The sequence below is a fragment of the Rhamphochromis sp. 'chilingali' genome (assembly GCF_963969265.1).
Source record: "Rhamphochromis sp. 'chilingali' genome assembly, chromosome: 2".
NCBI lineage: Eukaryota > Metazoa > Chordata > Actinopteri > Cichliformes > Cichlidae > Rhamphochromis > Rhamphochromis sp. 'chilingali'.
Genome location: NC_137930.1, coordinates 61,728,369 through 61,747,626, shown reverse-complemented (window position 1 = coordinate 61,747,626; position 19,258 = coordinate 61,728,369). Strand labels below are relative to the sequence as shown.

At 41.6% G+C, this 19,258-nt stretch overlaps 1 protein-coding gene across 4 annotated transcripts; it reads left to right on the top strand.

Moving 5' to 3' along the window:
* Positions 1–1,322: 1,322 nt before the first annotated feature.
* On the top strand, positions 1,323–18,492 carry rfx4 (regulatory factor X, 4). 4 transcript variants are annotated; one of them, XM_080861288.1, is made up of 18 exons: positions 1,323–1,547; positions 3,592–3,678; positions 3,848–3,908; positions 6,426–6,549; positions 7,812–7,873; positions 8,933–9,146; positions 9,620–9,697; positions 9,803–9,966; positions 10,500–10,600; positions 10,709–10,767; positions 10,878–11,022; positions 11,308–11,402; positions 11,859–11,976; positions 12,898–13,017; positions 14,467–14,625; positions 14,728–14,887; positions 14,991–15,129; positions 16,936–18,492. In XM_080861288.1, the coding sequence occupies exons 1-18, from the start codon at positions 1,505–1,507 to the stop codon at positions 17,206–17,208; spliced, it is 2,202 nt and encodes a 733-aa protein (XP_080717414.1). In that variant the 5' UTR covers positions 1,323–1,504; the 3' UTR covers positions 17,209–18,492. The 4 variants fall into 4 exon arrangements, with proteins under 4 accessions (XP_080717414.1, XP_080717415.1, XP_080717413.1 ...); XM_080861289.1 differs by having other exon boundaries at positions 14,464–14,625; positions 14,767–14,887; XM_080861287.1 differs by having other exon boundaries at positions 14,464–14,625.
* The last annotated feature ends 766 nt before the right edge of the window (positions 18,493–19,258 follow it).

Below are 19,258 nucleotides of genomic sequence, written 5' to 3'. Positions count from 1 at the left end.
CTACTCCCACGTGCACACACAACTCTATTGGGGCCTTTTCACTAAACAAAGCAGAGCACATCCGTTTGTGCGGGCAGAGTGTGTGAGAATGGGATTGGTGGAAAAGGGCTCTTTTTTAGTGGCTGCACCTGTCCTATTTTACAAGGCACTAATAAGCAGATAACAGTCACTAGGCTGGGAAAAAATGAGTGAGAGCCATTGAAATTAGGCTGAAATTAATTAGGTCCTCCTCTGAAGTCCTGACTTTGTGGGCCAGCATCTAGAGCTTTGAGAGTTGAGTCAAAAATTAGATTTCCCTGACCTTTCACCCAATCCAGCAGCTCTTTCCTTCCTGTTTGAGCCCGATTTGATGCTCACCCCTGTCCTAACTAAGCGTGGCCCTGTGTCCGTCACCCTGTCCTGTGCGTCGCTGAGTGTCAGCAGTGGTGTCCACGCCTGCGCACTGCGAGTGAAAGTCCTTCTTTGCGCTCCATGGTGTGGTGAGTAATTCAGCCATAATCCGCCTTTCTCCTCTCCCCTCTTCTTTCCCCTCTCCTCTCCCCCTCTCCTGCGGTTCCATTCATATTCTAATCACAGCTTTCCCTTCTCCAGCTCTCAGGCACTCCATCAGAGCCCTCCCAGCCTCGGGTTTTGCACTTTTACTTCCCCCCCTTTGTGACCGTTCCCTCTTCTCAGAGGCATACCAAAAATAAGGTTGCAAAAAAAAAAAAGAGGTGAGAACTCCACCAAAACATTCACACTGGTGCAGTTTCATCATGTATGGATGTGTGTTGCGCCGCAGCTCTGGAAAAGTTACCACAATAGTGTTTTGGGTGGTTTGAATGAGGAGTGAGGAGCAGCACAAATGCAGGCAACAAGTGTGTGAGGGATGTGAAGTGGGAGTTAAAACCAGAAGGAAAGGCAAGAGTGGTGGTTGTGTAGAGATGTATGTTTATTCGGAGCTCGGGGGTGTATAAAAACGTATTAAATGCCATAATGGAAGACGGGGAGGCCACAGTGTTAGGACTGCGTAGATCTAAGCCTCTTTTTTTTTTTTTTTTTTCTCTTTTTTTTTTCGTTGGGAGGGAGCTTTTCTTATTCAAAACAGCCCCACAAAAGACTTCCAGTGAGCCTTGCCACATCCCCATCTGACTTGGGGCCATTCATCAGCCTTCCAAGCCTATCAATGACATGTCCCCATCAGGGCTCCTATAAAATCAGCCCCTTTCCCATGAAACATCAGCAAACATTTTGACGGGTCTGGCTTTCCCCCCGCTGGATTTCTGGAGTCTCTACCCCCCCGCCCCACACCCTCACCCCCTTCCTTTCCACCCTCATTCCCACCTCCCCTCCTCTCCTCCGCCAACACCACCCCTCTCTTGGGCGAACCTCAGATCCTCAACATCTCCTGTGACGGGCAGCGGTCACGGAAACACAGAGCTAGACGAGGGGAGAGCCACTGAGGAGGGAGAAACGTGCGCTAAGCCATTTTCTTGGAGGAGTCAGTGTCGTTGATGGGAAGAGGATGCATTGCGGGCTGCTGGAGGAGCCTGACATGGATTCCACAGGTCAGTCCTGTTAAACTCTGCCTCCCTTGGATATGTTGAGGAAACCCAGCTTCTATTCACATTGTATGAGTTTTCTGCTGCGCTTATGCAAGTCTGGAACTTTCTCTGCAGGCATTCGGGTGAACTGTCCGGATGCTCATTAGCTTTTTAAATTTCTGAAATTACTTACGAGGGAGTGTTTTCGGTCACACTCGCTTACGGGAAGATGCAGGAGACACTTGATTAGAGAAAAGCAGGAAATGGACCTTCAGTCTCCACAATTGGTTTCTTGCTGTTATTTTTTAAAGTCAAACTAGAGAACTTGTAATTATGAGAGCAGCATTTAAAAACACAAGTGTACATCACAGTGCACCTGCTTTTTAAAAAGGTTATTTACTAGGTACAAAACTGCTAAAGCAAGACATTTTTTCAGCTTTGAAACAGGTTTTTACTAAGAATTTATCACCAAATTAATTTTCTTATGGTAAGAAACTGAGTTTCTTATGGTAAAACTGAGTCCTCTCTGCAACGTTAATGACAAATCTAATTATACACACTTTCAGGCAATTTGGTTTGTTTTTTTTATGTGAGTCCTTAATTGTCATTTAGCATAGTTTTCAGGATGATGCAGTTTAGTCCCAAATGTGTGCTCATAAATGAGTGAACATCCATTTTCACTTGTTGATCAAATTTAATCCAATTATTTAGATCCCCAACTTATCTGTTCTTGTGGCAAATGAAGCTTGAGATCCGAGCCTCTGTGGAGAATTAGCTCCACTTCAGAAGATTCTCTTTTTCATTTCCAGGGTTTTTTTTAAGCTAGAGAAAGAAGCCAGTGCAGACGGGAACTGATGAGACACGATGAGGACCTGGAAATGATGTAATTTCTGTGTGATGCTATTTACCATCTGTCAGTGCTACAGTGTTATAACACTGTTAAAGAGTAAGCTATAAATATTTACGTACCAAAAAATCTTTCTCCTCTGGAGTTTTTAGTTGTTTTTTTTTCTAGACAGGATTTTAAGAGCAGTCACTCCTTTTTTTTTTTTTTTTTTTTTTTTTTTTTTTTTTTTTTTTTTTTTTTCTCTAGACAGGACGTGCTGAAGATTGAAGTATCCACTCTTCATCGAATCTTAACTTTTAAAAGTTTTTATTATCTTCCTCGATGCCGTGCTCAGACAGCACCAGCAGCTGGTGCTGTGAATGTTGTCACTTGCAAATGAAAAAAGGTTCAATAACTTTAATGTGGAAGGATTTCCATTTGTTGCAGAGCCTAAAAGTTTGGTTTAGTTTTGCATAAATATGTCGGTGACTTTTTCCTGATCACATCTTCGTTTTTATGCTTATAATTCAGATTCTCTGTTTACGACATGCAGTTTAGCTCTAAACTTCCTGGTAGAGAAAAAGCTGTAGCTTAAAATCCAAGCAATTTTTACACCGAATTAAAGTAAAAGAATTTTGTGAATGCCTCTCATAAAAATAGTTAAAGAATTCGATTTTTTTCCACTCTACTCGGCTGTTTCTATATGAAAGCCTTGGTGTTTTGCTGCTGCTCGCTCACAGAAAGCACACCAGTTGAGCTATTTCTAAGTAGAAATTAAAACAGGACAATGGCTTCTATTCCCCCAGACTGCTTCAGTAATGTGCACAGGCTCTTTTAAGCAAGTGTGTATGCTCGTAGTCTCCTGAGAACAATGCTGGATTCCTGCCGTCCTGGTGAAAACATGTCAAATAGAGCCAGGGCTGCGCTGCTGCCCATACAATCGATTGTTGTCAGCTCACCCTGTCACATTAGCGACATTTAAAGTGTCCTGTATAGCCAGTGATTTGCAGTGTTTATGCAAATACAGCTTTGGCTCTGTTCCACTGCAGGATGACATTAGTCACTTCACAAAAAGGGATTTTTAAATATGTGGGTTTTCTTTAGTTAAATTAAAAGTTAATTTAAAAAACAAAGAACAAAACTGAATGAAAATGTAAACTAAACATTTTTTTAAAACTTATTTGTCATTTTTTAATTTTTTAAAGTCATTTCTAAGAGCTGATCTTTGGTCTTTTTTTATAGAGAGCTGGATTGAAAGATGCCTTAATGAGAGTGAGAGTAAGCGATACTCCAGCCACACGTCTCTGGGGAACATGTCCAATGATGAACGTAAGCAGGACCAACTGTACTTGCACTGAATCCTCTGTCTGCACGTAGCTTTTAAACCTCAGAAAATGTCATTTAGCCAGAGAAGAAATGATAAGTGTATGTTTGTGCCACACTTCTGTCATTTTGCTGTAATTACTTAATTAAGCCCTACGTGTGCTGTTTATTCCAGATGAAGAAAAAGAAAATAACAGAGCCTCGAAACCACATTCGACACCGGCTACGCTGGAATGGTAAGTTATTAAAAAAAATTTTCTTTTATCATTTAAAGAGAAAAGCTGCAACATGTCAAAACACAACAGCCTATTTAAAATATTAAATATATTCTCAAATTAATGTAAAACTGATGTAACCAGTCCTTTAAATCAACCACTCACAAAAGAGTCTGTTTTATTCTTTTTAAAAATTAAATAATGTGCACATCAGAGCACTTTTTTTCATTGTTTTAATCCTGTGTTGTCTTCATCCTGCAGATTCTGTTATTATTTTCAGTAAATTTGATTGATTTAGTTAATTTAAATTGTCTTAAATGTCACCCGTACACACAGATGATAAGTTTCTCTGCACATTTTAGGGAAATTTACTTTATATCTGCTAGGCAGCAACAAATAATTGCACCTGCAGCCTCAACATGCACCACAATTCATTCATATCATGTATATATACATGGAATACCAACTCCAATTGTGACAAGTCTGTTTAAAATTAGAGAATTAAAAGAGAATAATTTTATACATCAAATATCCTGTAATAATAATGAACTTTTTTTTTTTACTTTTCAAAGTGAGTCTCTTTTTATTTTGTGTCATAAGTAAATTGTTGATTTAAACAGAAGAAAATCAGTCTAAAAATGTTATAATATATACTGTATGCTCTATTAGGAAATTATCAGCAAATAGTTCTTATGCAGCTAAGTAGGTAGGGTGTTGAATCAAGAGTAAATAATCTGTCCAGCATTAGTTATGCTTGTATATTTGTAATTAAAGAACAATTTTTTAACCTAAAATAATATATTGGGTCACGTGACTGATCACAGTTTGATTGTCAGAAGACTTAAATGTAGCTGTTTTACCGAAAAGCAGTAAAAATGGATCCAATTCAAAAAACAGTTTCTAAGTAAATGAACATTTATCTTAGTTCTTACTCAGCTTCACTGAAACAGACAATCAGCCAATGCAGAGGTCTACATGCAGTACCCAGACACATACAGTACGGTATGGCATATTACCCAGCATTAAAGTGCATTTAAGAGGTAATTATTTGGAGTAATAAATGAGGTCTCAGAAGCTTGGAAAACCATGGGAAACATTAATGTTTCAGGCTAATAATGAAACTTTTGTTCTGTAAATAATAATAAAAGTAATTGCAGCAGTTTCAGGATTTAACGTGTAGTTCAACCGTTTGAAAGGTCAAATTTACTTGTACTTAATCAGTCTGTTGCGTCTTAATGGTGTTTTTTTTTATACAAAGTGGAAATAGTGCTTTCTTCTTCTGATTGTTGTTAATGAGTTACAGACATCACATTTAAGCGATTTGTTTGACGGCTGCACCAAAAACAGGATTTCTTAGGGACAGTTTTTACAAACGTGAAAAAAAAATCAGGCTGACATTGTTACCGACATTCATACCACATTCATACCGCTCTTTTTGCTTAATTCCTGCGTCCTCTGTAAACACATAGAAGATTAGCAATTAAGTGCTAATCTTATTGGTTAATTTAAAAATCTTTTCTAGATTAAAGAGAATAATACAGGGGCTGTGAAAAATTCCACTGCAATATAAAAGTGAACTAAAAAAAGGTGAACTACAAACAGAAAACAATAAAAACTACTAATTGTGATGCTGGTGTACCTCAAGGCTTAGTTTTAGGTCGTTTTGTATTTATCGTATTACCTTTTCTTAAGTTGTTAGATTTACACAAATAATATGAGGGATGAAATGTAAAAATGCACATGAGTTGTGATGTGCATTTCTTAAAAATGAGTGACTCATTCAGATATTTGAGTTCGGAAAAGCAACGCTGAAGTATTGAAGTCATTGCTTTGTTGAGCCACTGGGGGCAGAATACTTGAAACCATCTCTGAAATGCTAATTACGTCAGAAGTGTTCATGTCTCCTGTGTTGGCAAACAGTTAAGAGCACAAATGCTGCTTGTGTAAATAAGGGCAAATATTTCAATGTGAATCATTTAGAAATTATGACGTGCTCATTGTCGACGATCAAAGATTGATGAAATATGACGTCCAGTATTGGGAACACTGATAAACAGCTGTTCTGCTTTAATGTGAATTTGTCCACTGCAGCTGTTAGTGAGACGAGGTTGCAGGAAAAATGGATGTTGCAACTCCCGAGGGAGTAGCTGTTGTCTTTGTTGATGCGTTGTCATGTCTTGCATGACAACCCAATGCATGGCTGTTCCGTGAAACAGTTAGCTCTGCTGGGATGCAACAGACAGTTTGCTTTATAATAAACACTGCTACAGTGTTGTTACACTGGAAGTAAGATAATGATTACCATGATGTAGCTCTTTAATTTATATTGTGTCCTACTTCTTTCTTCTCATCTTTGAACTGAATTTGAGGCGGTACCCTAATGGCATATCTGCTTTAATCTGTCCTCTTAATAACATAAACTCTAACATCGTGCAGTTTAATATCAGATCACGGTAATTTTTAAACGCCCTGTTCGTCATAAAACCATACACGAGCTTCCAAATGTCCACCTGACATTTCCCCCTTTGTTATTCACAGGCTAGAAGAAAACTACGAGATAGCCGAAGGTGTGTGCATCCCCCGAAGTGCCCTCTATATGCATTACCTAGACTTCAGCGAAAAGCACGACACGCAGCCTGTGAACGCAGCCAGCTTTGGAAAGGTGAAATGCAAACTTGAGTAGTGATGAAGATCAGACAGTGTGGAGAGTCAACAGTCACATCTATTGTAGCTTGGGAGGAGTGTTTAATTTGTGAAATGCCTTTTCACAATTATTACTACTTTCTTTTAGTTTTTAGTGTTTTTAATATTCAGGTACGAAGTTAAAACTTATAGCTGATGTTGCAGATGCACCACAAATCGAAGCGGTCTTCTGCTCAGTCAGCCGCGAGCGTTACGCTGGGGCCGTTGCACGCCTGGGTCGGTTTTTGTGCGGCTGTGTTGAAGTTATATCAGATCAAAACTCAGTGTGAAGCAAAGCTCTCGCTGAACACATAATCTAGAGCCAAAGGAGATGTGCTTTGGTCTGTTCCCACAACCCCAAGAAGTTCCTCAGCCTTCCTACCCCCAGCCATCCCCTGTACCCTGGACTCCAGCCCCAACCCCCAACCCGGGCCTACCCCCGCCCCTCCACAGCTCCTGTCGGAAGATATTGAAAAAGAGAAGGGGCCTGGATTAATGTGTAATTAAAGGAAATTTGGAAGGGTGAGATGTTGCGGAATGTTAGATCAGTGGCTGGAGCAGTGTGGGGTGTCCTTTAGGAAGGCTTCATTGATTCAGGACAAAAAAACGAGAGAGGGCCCGGACTGCCTCCCTGTCTGCTCATTTATCAAGCGGGGCCTGACAGAAACTTCACAGCTTGGCCTCTTTTTTCATCCCACACAATGGAGAGCTACACTGTTTGCTAAAGTTTCTGCACCAGGAGCTGGACCGAGGAGCCAATCTCTTTGGACAAAAAAAAGAGAGAAAGAGAAAGAGAGAGGAAAGGTGGAAAGGAGGGAGTGGAAAAGGTAAAGAGGGAGAGAAGGAGTCAGGATGGGTGGGTGGAAAGATGCAGGGAGGCTGTAGATATGGGGGTAAGGGAGGGGGAGTAATACCCATGGATGTCATAAATACATAGACTCTGGAAGCTTTTCTTCTGCACGGCGCTCCCTGTGGATATGACTGCAAGACCAACTTTATTAAACACTCTCTCACCAAGAGCTAAAAATGAAGTGCAGCGTATTCTGTTGACTTCTGCGTGCTGTAAAGCCATATTGTACAATAATAACAAGTAAAATGCACACACCTGCGACATAAGGTGCTTCCTTATGTCGCCTCTTTACACCATCTTTTCTTTTTCTTTTGGTTTTATCCAACGCAGACAAAAACACATAAATATTTTGAATCTATACTTGCTAACAGTATTTCTCTCACAATAAACAGATCATAAGGCAGCAGTTTCCAGCACTGACTACCAGACGACTGGGAACAAGAGGGCAGTCAAAGTAAGATGTTTCAGGGTTTTTATGTTAGAGAAGCTGAGTCAGTTCCTCAGCTTAAAAACATTTAACCCTTGTATGGTGTTCGGGTCTGTGAGACCCGTGTTCAGTTTTTTTCAAAAGAAAAATTAAACAATTAATTATTTTTTCACGTGTAAATGTGTTGTGTCTTTCCACTCACTCCACTTGATTATAACTGATTTATTTATAACATTTTATATAAAAGAAAAACGAGAAGCACATTAATTCATAAATGTGATCTAACAAAGGTAAAGGGAAAAAATTAACCATGTTTGCTGTTCATATGTCTTGTAATTGGGATGAAGTAAACATCTGTTGAGTAATTTAACATAAAATTGTTTGATAGTGTTAATTTGGAAAGCCAAAACTCTAGCGGGTCCACCAGACCCATGAACACTGGCTGAGTAACAAAAATACGAACACCACACAAGGGTTAAAAACCACATGTTTAGACTGCATTTTGTGCTTTGCTGACATCAGTGCGCCCCAGGGTGGCTGCGGCTACAATGTAGCTGCCATCACCAGTGTGTGAATGGGTGGATGACTGGATATGTAAAGCGCTTTGGGGTCCTTAGGGACTAGTAAAGCACTATATAAATACAGGCCATTTACCATTTACCATTTATCTTATGTTCCTGTAGTTTTCCTTTTTAAAAAATATTTTTTTGTCATGTTCTTCCTGCACAACAACCTGTAATGATTTGTTCACATGCTTTTTTAAATTAGTGGATATATTTATTTGTAAATTGTCTTTGAAAAGCAATATGAAAGAACTTATTGCTTTTCTGATAACGTACTTTTGGAAATATTCACCTAAAAAATAAAAAAACAAAAGACATGTATTCAAAAAGCAAAATTAAAATTAATCAATAAAAAAAATTAAATCACACTTTGAGTATTATTATTATTATTATTATTTTGTAAATAACATTTATTTAAAAAAAGACATTAGAATTTTCAAACAATATTTTATTTTATTATATATCAGCCAAGTGATCCTCAAACGTCCTTGCCATTGATCTGTCCGTCGTCTCTGCTCCTCAGGTATCACTACTATGGAATAGCGGTGAAGGAGACCTCCCAGTATTATGATGTGATGTACTCCAAAAAGGGAGCGGCGTGGGTGAACGAGACGGGGAAGAAAGAGGCCACGAAGCAGACAGTGGCGTATTCACCGCGCTCCAAACTGGGGACACTCCTGCCAGAGTTTCCAAATGTCAAAGACCTAAATTTGCCTGCCAGCCTGCCAGAAGAAAGGGTAAACAGGAGTTTTAAAAGTCCATCCTTCCAGCGCCCCCCTCAGCCCCCTCCTCCCTTCGCCGTTGCTTGCCATCTCACCAGCTCTGCGCCCCCTCTGGCTCTTTTATCTGCCCCGGGAGCTTCAGTGGGTTTGCGTTTAGAGAAGGACCTTGAGGATTTATATGCTGGCTCCTCTCTAACTCTTAATCTTTTGGAGGAGATAATAAGATCTAGCTTTGGACAAAAGGACAGGCACTAGCTGTCCGGCTTTTAAAGGGGGGCCATGATTTTAAATGGTTTGTGTTTTGCTGATCTCTAAAGCTCGTTTTATATTACTCCGCTCAAGCCTAGGCCTGTAACATCTATTTATTGGCTCCCATGCTTTGTTCAAGATTTATCTTCTTGTTTTTGCAGCATTTTTTTTTCCCAAAGAGAAAAAAAAGCTATTAAGTTTGTTATGCAATTAGATTAATACCCTGCTGTTGCCCACAGGTGTCAACCTTCATCATGATGTACAGAACACACTGTCAGAGGATACTGGACACCGTTATTCGGGCCAACTTTGATGAGGCGAGTCCTTTTCTGTTTAAAATGACCACTTTAAAGTCTGTTTGAGCACATTCGGTGTTTGCCGCTTGTATGTTTGTAATATCACGTCGTGTGCAACGGCCACAGGTCCAGAGCTTCCTGCTGCACTTCTGGCAGGGCATGCCGCCCCACATGCTTCCTGTCCTCGGCTCCCCCACGGTGGTGAACATCGTCGGTGTCTGTGACTCCATCCTCTACAAGGCCATCTCAGGGGTGCTGATGCCCACCGTCCTGCAAGCACTGCCTGATAGGTGAGAGTGTCCCTCTACTGCAGCTCAGAGTTCACAGTAATATCCTGATTTAACCTCTCTTTTTGTGGTTTTAATATCTTGTGCACAGCTTATGCAGCTACACTTTTACAGTGTGTGTCTTGTAGGGTCACGTCATTCCATCTCCGATGATTTGCAGGCACATCTTCAGTTTTAAAGTTATCAGCTGTTTGGAAACACAATTAATTTATTTACCGTGATGTGTAAAGGCGGGGTGGCTCGTTTTCTAAAGCTTCAAAGTTTCAAGTAAAGTCTCATCTGGAAGACAAAACAAGAAAGACGTGCTGAAAAAATTAAATTTGAGTCTTTTGTGAAAAAACAAATTGAACAGTCTTACTGAGGATCAGTGCTCAATCCTGAGCTCCGAAATGGTTTTGAACTCATGGTCCGCTCTTTATGTTTCGTTTTTATGGCTCTAACAGTTAATTAGTTCTTTAGTTGTGACCCTTATTAAATAAAATCACGTGTTTTGTCTCAGGTACTAAATGTGCTTCATTTTCTCCTCATCTGCACAGTTTAACTCAGGTCATTCGAAAATTTGCCAAACAGCTCGATGAGTGGCTTAAAATAGCACTTCATGACCTTCCAGAAAACCTGAGGAATATCAAATTTGAACGTAAGCATAAAATATGCCAAAGTGATTGTTTGCTTCTTAAGCACGTGTGGATTTTATAGGGTAACTTCTCAGGGATTTATTGTATTTTCTTCTCCTTTTGTATTTCAGTATCGAGGAGATTTTCGCAGATCCTAAAGCGGCAAACATCACTAAACCATCTATGTCAGGTGCCTATCGTGGTCTGAATGTTTTTAATAAAATCCATATGAAAGAACAAAGCTGATAAGGGATGTGGGTATGCTTAGATTTGTCATATTGTTGACTTATCTGTCCCAAGGCATCGCGGACTGTGATAAACAGCGCCGACATCACCTTTCAAATGCTAGAGGACTGGAGGAACGTGGACTTGAACAGCATCACCAAGCAGACACTTTACACCATGGAGGACTCGCAGGAGGAGCACAGGCAGCTTATTATCCACTGTAAGTCGCCCTGACTCACCCGGACGGGCACTTTACTATGACGTGAACGACTCGCCGAGGGACGGTCATTCCCACGGCCGGCAGAGTCAGAGCGTTAATGACGGAGAGCAAAAGGTTAAACAAGTTCAATCTGCTCTCAAACACCCTGCGGAGCATTTCCAATTCCCTGCACCCTCGCGCCTCTGCATTGGCCCGGAAGGGGTCAGAGGTCACACATACGTAGAAGCTGCTGTGTGAAGGTGAAGGTGCTGTTTGTGTTCTATGTAACGCTCCCTTCTCTCACAGTGTATCAGGAGTTTGATCGTCTGCTGGAGGAGCAGTCGCCGATCGAGGCTTACATCGAGTGGCTGGACTCGATGGTGGATCGCTGCGTCGTCAAGGTCAGACAGCTAACAGGCATTATCCCCTGTTTTTGTGTGGTTGTTTAGACACTTCAGTGTAAGCTGCACAGGTGAAAAGTGCATATTTTTTTATAATCCTCCCCTCACTGAGACACCTGTGGCTGAAAGCCCTCTTCCCTCTCTTCCCTGCAACTCTCTCTTAAACCGAGTCACTTAGGTTGCGATCCTCCCAGTTAATGATGTCTTCAAGCTTCCCATTTGCGTCCATTATGTGCCAGATATTGCCTTGTAAAATTTCCGTCTCCCCGGCAACGTCTTGGACTGCTCAGACAATAGTTCAATGGGAAGGCGTGTCCCCGGGGGCAAATTAAATAGTTGACTTGTTGACATGTTTTTCGTTCCTGAGGGTTAAGCCCCAATACGGACCCGGAGGTTAATTCTACCCCGGCGTCCCCACCCTTCCCCCCTCTTTTCTCATGGAAATGTTCTCTCTAGGTGGCGGGGAAGAGGCCCGGGAGCCTGAAGAAGGTGGCCCAGCAGTTCCTGCTTATGTGGTCGTGTTTTGGTACCAGAGTCATCCGGGATATGACCCTGCACAGCGCGCCCAGCTTCGGTGAGCTCCTCCTGCTTTTCACGCAACAGAAAACACACAGCGTTGACAGTCGTTTTATTTACTGTGTCATCCATGCCATGTAAACTGCTGAAAATAGCTCCGCTAATAATATCTTTAGTGAAATTTGAGGGTTTTTTAAGTATAAGTTTAGAGTTTCCCTCACTTGCTCATGATTTTCACATTTAAAAGCTAATATGAGCCAAATCAAACTGATATAAAGAGATGAAATGTCTCTTAATTGGGGCTAAATGCTCATTTAATGATTCCTCTGCTTGCTTAGCTTCGACTTTGAGACGAGGAGAGAGTAGGCACGAGTGAAATGGCTGCTGCTTTAACAGCTTACTGTTTGTGGTAAGCGACAAGCAGTAAAAATTAAAGAAAAGAAAATGGCTTTTCTCTCCCCTCCTCTGTCCCTGTCTGTGAATATCAAAGACACAGCTGGTTGCAGTGTTTTGATAAAGCAGGTCTCTGTGCACAAACAGCTAATTAACAAAGGTCGCCCCTCCCCTCTCCCCGATGCGTTTGCCTGTCTTTTCCCATTTTATGACCGGTCAGTGTTACACCCGGCTCCCCTCAATGGCCACAAGTGTTGATTATGCACACGGCGGCGGCAGAAGCGGCCGGCACAATGACACAATTGTGACACTCCCTCACATGCTCATCTTTCGTGCGACCCCCGGGGTCAGCTGACATATTTCTGGCACTGACTCGGTACACGGAAACAAGCGCGCGCGCTCCTTTTTAATAACAGCGGCCCTCCTGTCATGCCTGCAGGATGTGATGTCATCATCTCAATGGTTGTAATCAGTTACATGCTGGACAGATGTTTGTTTGGTTTCAGCGACTCACTGGAACTGTGCCACTCTAACTCCAGATAAATGCTTCTACTGTCTGATTGTGCTTTCTTGTATACGTCTGCAGGCTCCTTCCACCTGATCCATCTCATGTTTGACGACTATGTGCTTTACCTGCTGGAGTCCCTGCACTGCCAGGAGAGAGCCAACGACCTCATGAGGGCCATGAAAGGCGAGGGCAGCACAGGTGAGCGCTCCAGCTGTAGGTGCAGGTGGTAACCAGCAGCACAGCTGTTTGGTAAGGTGACTACATCAGTGGACATTTCCAAAACCCTGAACTTAACTTTGACTGATTGGATGATCCATAACCCTTGATGGCAAAAATCTTCCTTCAGCTAAATGATAGAAAAGCTGAAGTTGGCTTACTTTCCTCCGATTCCAATCCCTACAAATACCCAAACAAAGGCACGTTTTTATATACAGATCTCTGACTTTTAACAATCAGATCAGTGGTGTTTTTAGTTTATGCCACACCTACATCACCTCTCAGTGATGCACCTCTGCAACTTCCTCTGTAAAGGATCGTCCAATTTCACTTTTCCTCGATTGCAGATGCTTCAAAACACAGTTGGTGCACATAAAAGACAGCACGTCGCTCCTGTTTTAGCTCAGTTTCTACCTCCGAAACACAGAGTTGATTTTAAATGGTTTTCATTTGGTTTTAAAGCCCTCCAGGTCGGGCCTTTGCTGTTCTTGTCCCCAGGCTCTGCAGTAGTCTGCCATCCCACATAAATCCTCTCCAACCAACGTTTTCATGATTTTTTTTATTGTTGTTTCTAATATCAGGTTTAAGTTACAGGTGTTTAATTTTACACTATTTGATTTATTTCTCATATTTTGGTCATTAGTGTCATTTTTTTGCCTGGAAAACACTCTGGTTCTTTTAAATGTTCTACATAAATACAATTAACTTGAATTTAAAAAATCTGTTGAATATCTGTTAAATGAAAAAAGAACTGTTTTATTTATTTATTATTCTTAACTTCCAGCATAATTGATTTGTTTTATGTGAGAGCCACTTTTGGGTCATTTATTATGTATTATACTTTTTTTTAAACAAATGAGAATAAATTAATTTAACACTTGTTAGTCAACACTCAACATTATTATCAAGTAATATAAGGAAGCTTGTTTTCACAACTGGAAAAAAAGAAATTGTTATCATCCATAAGTAAAAATTTCCATCTGTTATCTCAAAAATTTTGACTTATTCTCAAGTTTGACTCTAGAAGTTGAACTTGAAATTTTGACATAGCTTTGCCTGGAAACCTTAGACATACGTTTGCGCGTACCCAGGGAGATTTGCACCCTAAATGTTGTGGTGACTGTCCAGAAAAGCCTCCGAAACACCAGCAGAGGTAGTTTATTCTTACCTGTCCAGGAATTCACTGTTGTAAGGTGTTCCTGTTCATTTCTCTCAATTTTAAATGTTTTTTTAATCTTATATATTATAGAATAAAATGTATACACTTGTTTGCAGTGACCTTGTATTGATGAATCTTTTAGAATGAGCCTGTTTTCTGCCACACAAAAAGACTTTGTTGTCTAACTGAAGATTTGTTCTGGCTCTTTAACATAGCATCCCTCTTTGCATTAAACTGTCTAACCGCCTGTTTCCTCCCGACACCTTCAGCAGAGAGAGAGGAGGAATTTACGCTGACAGAAACCGCCCCTGCCTCGCCGTCTCCGGGATCCTACTCTCCCGCTCGGTCAGTCCACTCTGTGGGCGTCTCCTCGGCCAGCTCCCCCACAGCAGCCGTGTCCCCGGAGTACACCGGAGTACCTGCCATGACAGGTGAGACAGGACTCGCGTACAAAAAGCCCAGAATAAGCAGAGTTTAACGTAGTTCCTCTGCGCCAAAGCGTCTGTCTCTGTGTCTATATATGTGTCTACCAGGCGCTGTTCAGTCATATACCTGGTCCCTTACATACACAGTGACAACAGCAGGCGGAGCCGCTCCAGAGGCCGGGCAGCAGCTGTCCTGTATGAGGAGCAGCGCTCCCGTACCCCCTCCATCTTCTGCCCACAGGATGCCAGTCTACAGGGAGGAGCATGGGTGATTACAAAACTATTGATCATTGCAGTATTAAAATACATTCTCAATTTATTTTTTGGATTCATTATATTTACTAAATTTCGACTGTTTAACTCCATTTTAGGTACACTGGTAGCTACAACTATGGCAGTTACGCCAACCAGCATCCTCACTCCATCCAGAGCCAGTACCCGAGTTTGGCCCACGAGCCGACGATCCCAGCCCCGCTGCACTACTCCGCCTACCACCGTACATCTGCACAGGTCAGGCTCTGATGCTCAGGAATGGGGTGTGGTAGCAGATCAGATGAATTCAGGTTTTATATTAATCTAAGGACCTGTTAATGCTAAATAATAAAAGTATTAGGTTTTAATAATGAAAGAAAATAAATGAAACACTTGGGAAGACATTTGTTAGATTCCAAAGATTAAAAAAAACCCTCTGACTGTTTGGATGATCTGAAATCCTGGATTGCATCTATGCAGTGATAGGACACTTTTAGACTTTCACAGCGTGGAGGTAAAACTATGATTTAAACCGTATAAAGTAACTCAAGTAAGTAGCTAAGTAAGTCATAAGTATCAGTATGAAAATACTGGGGTTTAATACCTTGTGTGATGCCTAACTGCTACTTAAACTTTATGCATTATATGAGGCTGATACTACGTGTTAAAAAATATGTAGCATCTGATAAACTAAATGTGAGGATGAACTGACTGAGTTGTCCTTTTAGGGGAATAAATAGATTTAAATATGATGCTATTTAAAAAAAAAAAAAAAAAAAAAGAAAAAGAAAAGAAAGGTTATTAGAATGAGATTGAGCCGCTGATGTTACCGAGTGAGTTTTACTCTTTTGGTGGCAATTTCCTGTCAAGGGTCCTCCAGCCTCTGCTGCCTTTATAGAGGGAGGAGATCAGCTGGGCCTCAGCGCTCGCAGTGTTTCTAAAAGTCCCTGAATCACCCTCTCCACACAGCGGAAGCAGACAGTGAAAGGTGGCTCGGCCGGGGCCAAGAGGGGGCCTTGCTCTGTTACTTCTCTTTCCAGCTCTCAATAGTCTCTTCATCTGTCTGAGCCAGTGGCCACGGAGCAGGGCAAGGGGGCGTTTATTAAAATATTGTTATTCAATGGTCTCTTTTCTGCTTGTGAACAAGAGGCAGCTGAGCCGCCTGTTCTGCACTGACTGTCTTTTTCCATGCCGTGATCCCTCATAATGGCTTCGACTGTCGTGTTTATATTTAGTTAAAAAAAGGGGAAAGGGTCTACTTCCACATTTTTTTTTTTTTTTTTAGCCCCGTCTGAGCTTAAATAGGGCACAATGCCTGCACTTTGTCACTGCGAGAGGTTGGACATGGAGCTGAAACGGTCTGAAAACTTTGCCGGATCCCCATCTGTCCAAAATATTTTTGTCAACAGGCAGATTTGGTCTGTTTGAGGTCAGTCACCACAGGCAACAGATCACACACATGCACGCACACACAAGGAGGGAGAGAGAAAAAGCACTTTTTTGGGTGAAACCCTCATTTTCTTAAGTGGCTTAATTTTCTATTTTGACCACTGTGCCACAACTTGTGAAGCAATTTCCCATGACAGGAAATTACCAGCAGCAGGGTCAGTTCAAACCCAATATTTTATGCTTAATACAGCATCAAATGAGATATCGGCCGGGTCGTGGTCACCTTTCAGGACCACGAGACCTGTGGAAAAGGGAATTTTAAGGTTCGTATCACTCTGGCAGCGCAAAGAGGGCAGCATTTAAATGACTTGCTGTCAGGAAGAGTGTTAGATCAGGTATCCTAACATAAAGGATGGAAAAAGATAAAATCCACGCAACAGCTCCTCTAATGCTCGCCATCACTTGGGGTTGACTGATATAGTTTACCAGTTAGAAGATTGGTGGTCTTCTTCGGGCCTTGGACAAGATACCAAACCCTGAGTTGCCCCTGATGGTTCCAGCGAAGAGTGACTAACTAGAAAAAAGCACTTTGAATAGCAGTCAAAGCCGAACAGCACCATAGAAGTACTGCTCCATCTTCTACTTAACTTATCCCCCTCCTTTTCCTCTCCACAGTACCAGCTCAACAGCCAGATGTCCCGAATGGAGCCGTGCCTGATGGGCAGCACTCCTCGGTTGCACCCCACGCCTGTTGCCCCCCGGTGGCCAGATGTGTCACCAGGTAACAGCTGTTACACCAGCCCGCCTATGCATTCGTCCCGCTATGCCACCTCTGGGGATATGTACTCACCTCTGGGCCCACGCAGGAACTCAGAGTACGAACACTCGCAACATTTCCCCGGCTTTGCCTACATCAATGGGGAGGCCACCACCGGCTGGGCCAAATAGCCTTAAATCTGAGAGCTGTGAACACTTTCCAATCAAGCGCATGAAAAAAAAAAAAGGGAACGGAGAGTAAAATGCGCCAGCGTAAGGTAAAACGAATCACGGCGTGGATGTTCTGACAATTTTAAAACACGCATTACATCAATCACATCCAATGATTGGCTGCAACTTGTGGGGAGGTTTATTAAAGTTTCTTCAGCAGTCGACAGAAGAAAAACAAAATAAGATTGCAGCAAAATCATTATGAGAGTGCAATGCTGCTGCCAAGCTGTGCCTTCGATTTAAGGAATGTACACCTCTGCCAGAGTTTCCCTCATCCACGAGGTCGGGCGCACACACGGTCCCACCAACCCGCCCGCCCCTCCGTCAGTGATGTCCAGCGACTGACGGCTCTGCGTGCTCTAAGCTGTACAATCTCAGTCTCCTCTTGTTGCTCAGCAGTATCCTGTCGTGAGCCCTCTGCAGCAGATGCTTGCACTGCAGCTCGATGATGATGATGGACTGCACTGCCTTAACGTTCTCCTGGGATACTTAACATCACAGGTGACCGATACAAACTCAAGAAAGACCTTGATGGGTGTGTTAAGGTTTCTTCATCTTGGATACTTTTTTAAAAAAAATGATGAACAATGTGACTTAGAAAGAAAAAAAAGTGTATTCTGTCGCAAGCCTTTTTGCTGTTTTTCTGTGACTATATATCTATACACACACACACACACACACAAACACACACATATATATAAATATATATATATAGTATGTATTTTCTGTAACTTTGTAACATGGTGTATCCTTTATTTTCGATGTTACAATTGGTACTTTGTTCTCTGTTTTGTATCGCTAGTAAAGACGCATTAACCTAGGGTTGTGTGTTCTATATAATGCACTCAAAGCTACTGAGGACCTATTACCCTATGGGTATTTATAAAAAGGGAAAAATATCAAAGTGTACAGTAACATGAAGTCTAGTCACTTTTCTGTAAATAAAAGCACTGGAAACCATCCGTGGTGACTGTTAGACTATCACAGTTAAAACTGGTGTGTATGTGTGAAATATGTTGACACATAAATTTAAAACCATGAGACATTCTTGTCAAATGTCTTTTTTTTTTTTTTTTTTTTTTTAATCTCTTTTTTTCTGGAGGGAAGGGGGGTGGGGGGTGTCAATGCATTGTGGTACCTACTGAACGATCACAGCATCAGCGCTGGAGTAAAGTCTCGAGTTAGCCTCTTTCTAAACTGTTTTACATCGTATTCATTTAAATTAAATCATCTCCTGCCCAAATACATTAATCTTGTAACTGCTATTGTGTTGTTTTTGAAATTCCCTCATTCCTCTTTATCCATATGTCACATTTCTAATCCGTGTGCTGCTGCAGAAGTAGAAATGTTTCCTGAATTGGATTTTCCTTCTCGCTGTCCATGCACCGACACAGTGGGGGGCTGGGCGAGTAGCAGAAAGGCCACACTGCAGAATGGGTTACATTTCTAAGGACTGAATGTCCCTGCTGTGCTGGGGTCATTGCACTTCAGTCCCGTAACCTTTGACCTCTGACCCCTGTCCAGTTTGTATTTATTAGGGCGTAGATCCTCTGTGTTATATCTGATTCCCAACAAGAAACTTTGAATAAAGCAAACTTCTTTAAAGACACAAAAACAAAAACCACCAAATATAAATATATAAATATATATATATCATCGATTTAATCAGCTGACCTGAGTGTCAATATCAATATCCGCTGGAAATTTCAGACTGAGATCTGCGATCCTATCAGCTGTGAGAAATGTGCTGCCACAGGAGGTTTCATCTTTGATATCACCAAAGCACCACTTACACAGTTATTATAGCAACCACATCCCGTTTTGTTTTTAGAAATACATGAAAATTAGTTCCTTGCATAAACCACATTAGACTTCTTATGCAGTCCAACAGTTTGTGTGAAACTCAATCGGGAATACTGTATTATAATTAGAAAAAAACAGCTAATGAGGAGAGAAAACATTGAGTCTATGGAGCCGATGCTGGAGACAAGGCATGCTTTAAACTGAGGTG

What these genes read in the sequence shown, in the direction of transcription:
- rfx4 (XM_080861287.1), top strand. Translation starts at nt 1,505, where the DNA reads ATGCATTGCGGGCTGCTGGAGGAGCCTGACATGGATTCCACAG. An exon ending in CCAGCCTGCCAGAAGAAAGG is followed by an intron (nt 9,147 to 9,619) that starts GTAAACAGGAGT and finishes TGTTGCCCACAG; the next exon opens with GTGTCAACCTTCATCATGAT. An exon ending in CGGAGTACCTGCCATGACAG is followed by an intron (nt 14,626 to 14,727) that starts GTGAGACAGGAC and finishes TGTGTCTACCAG; the next exon opens with GCGCTGTTCAGTCATATACC.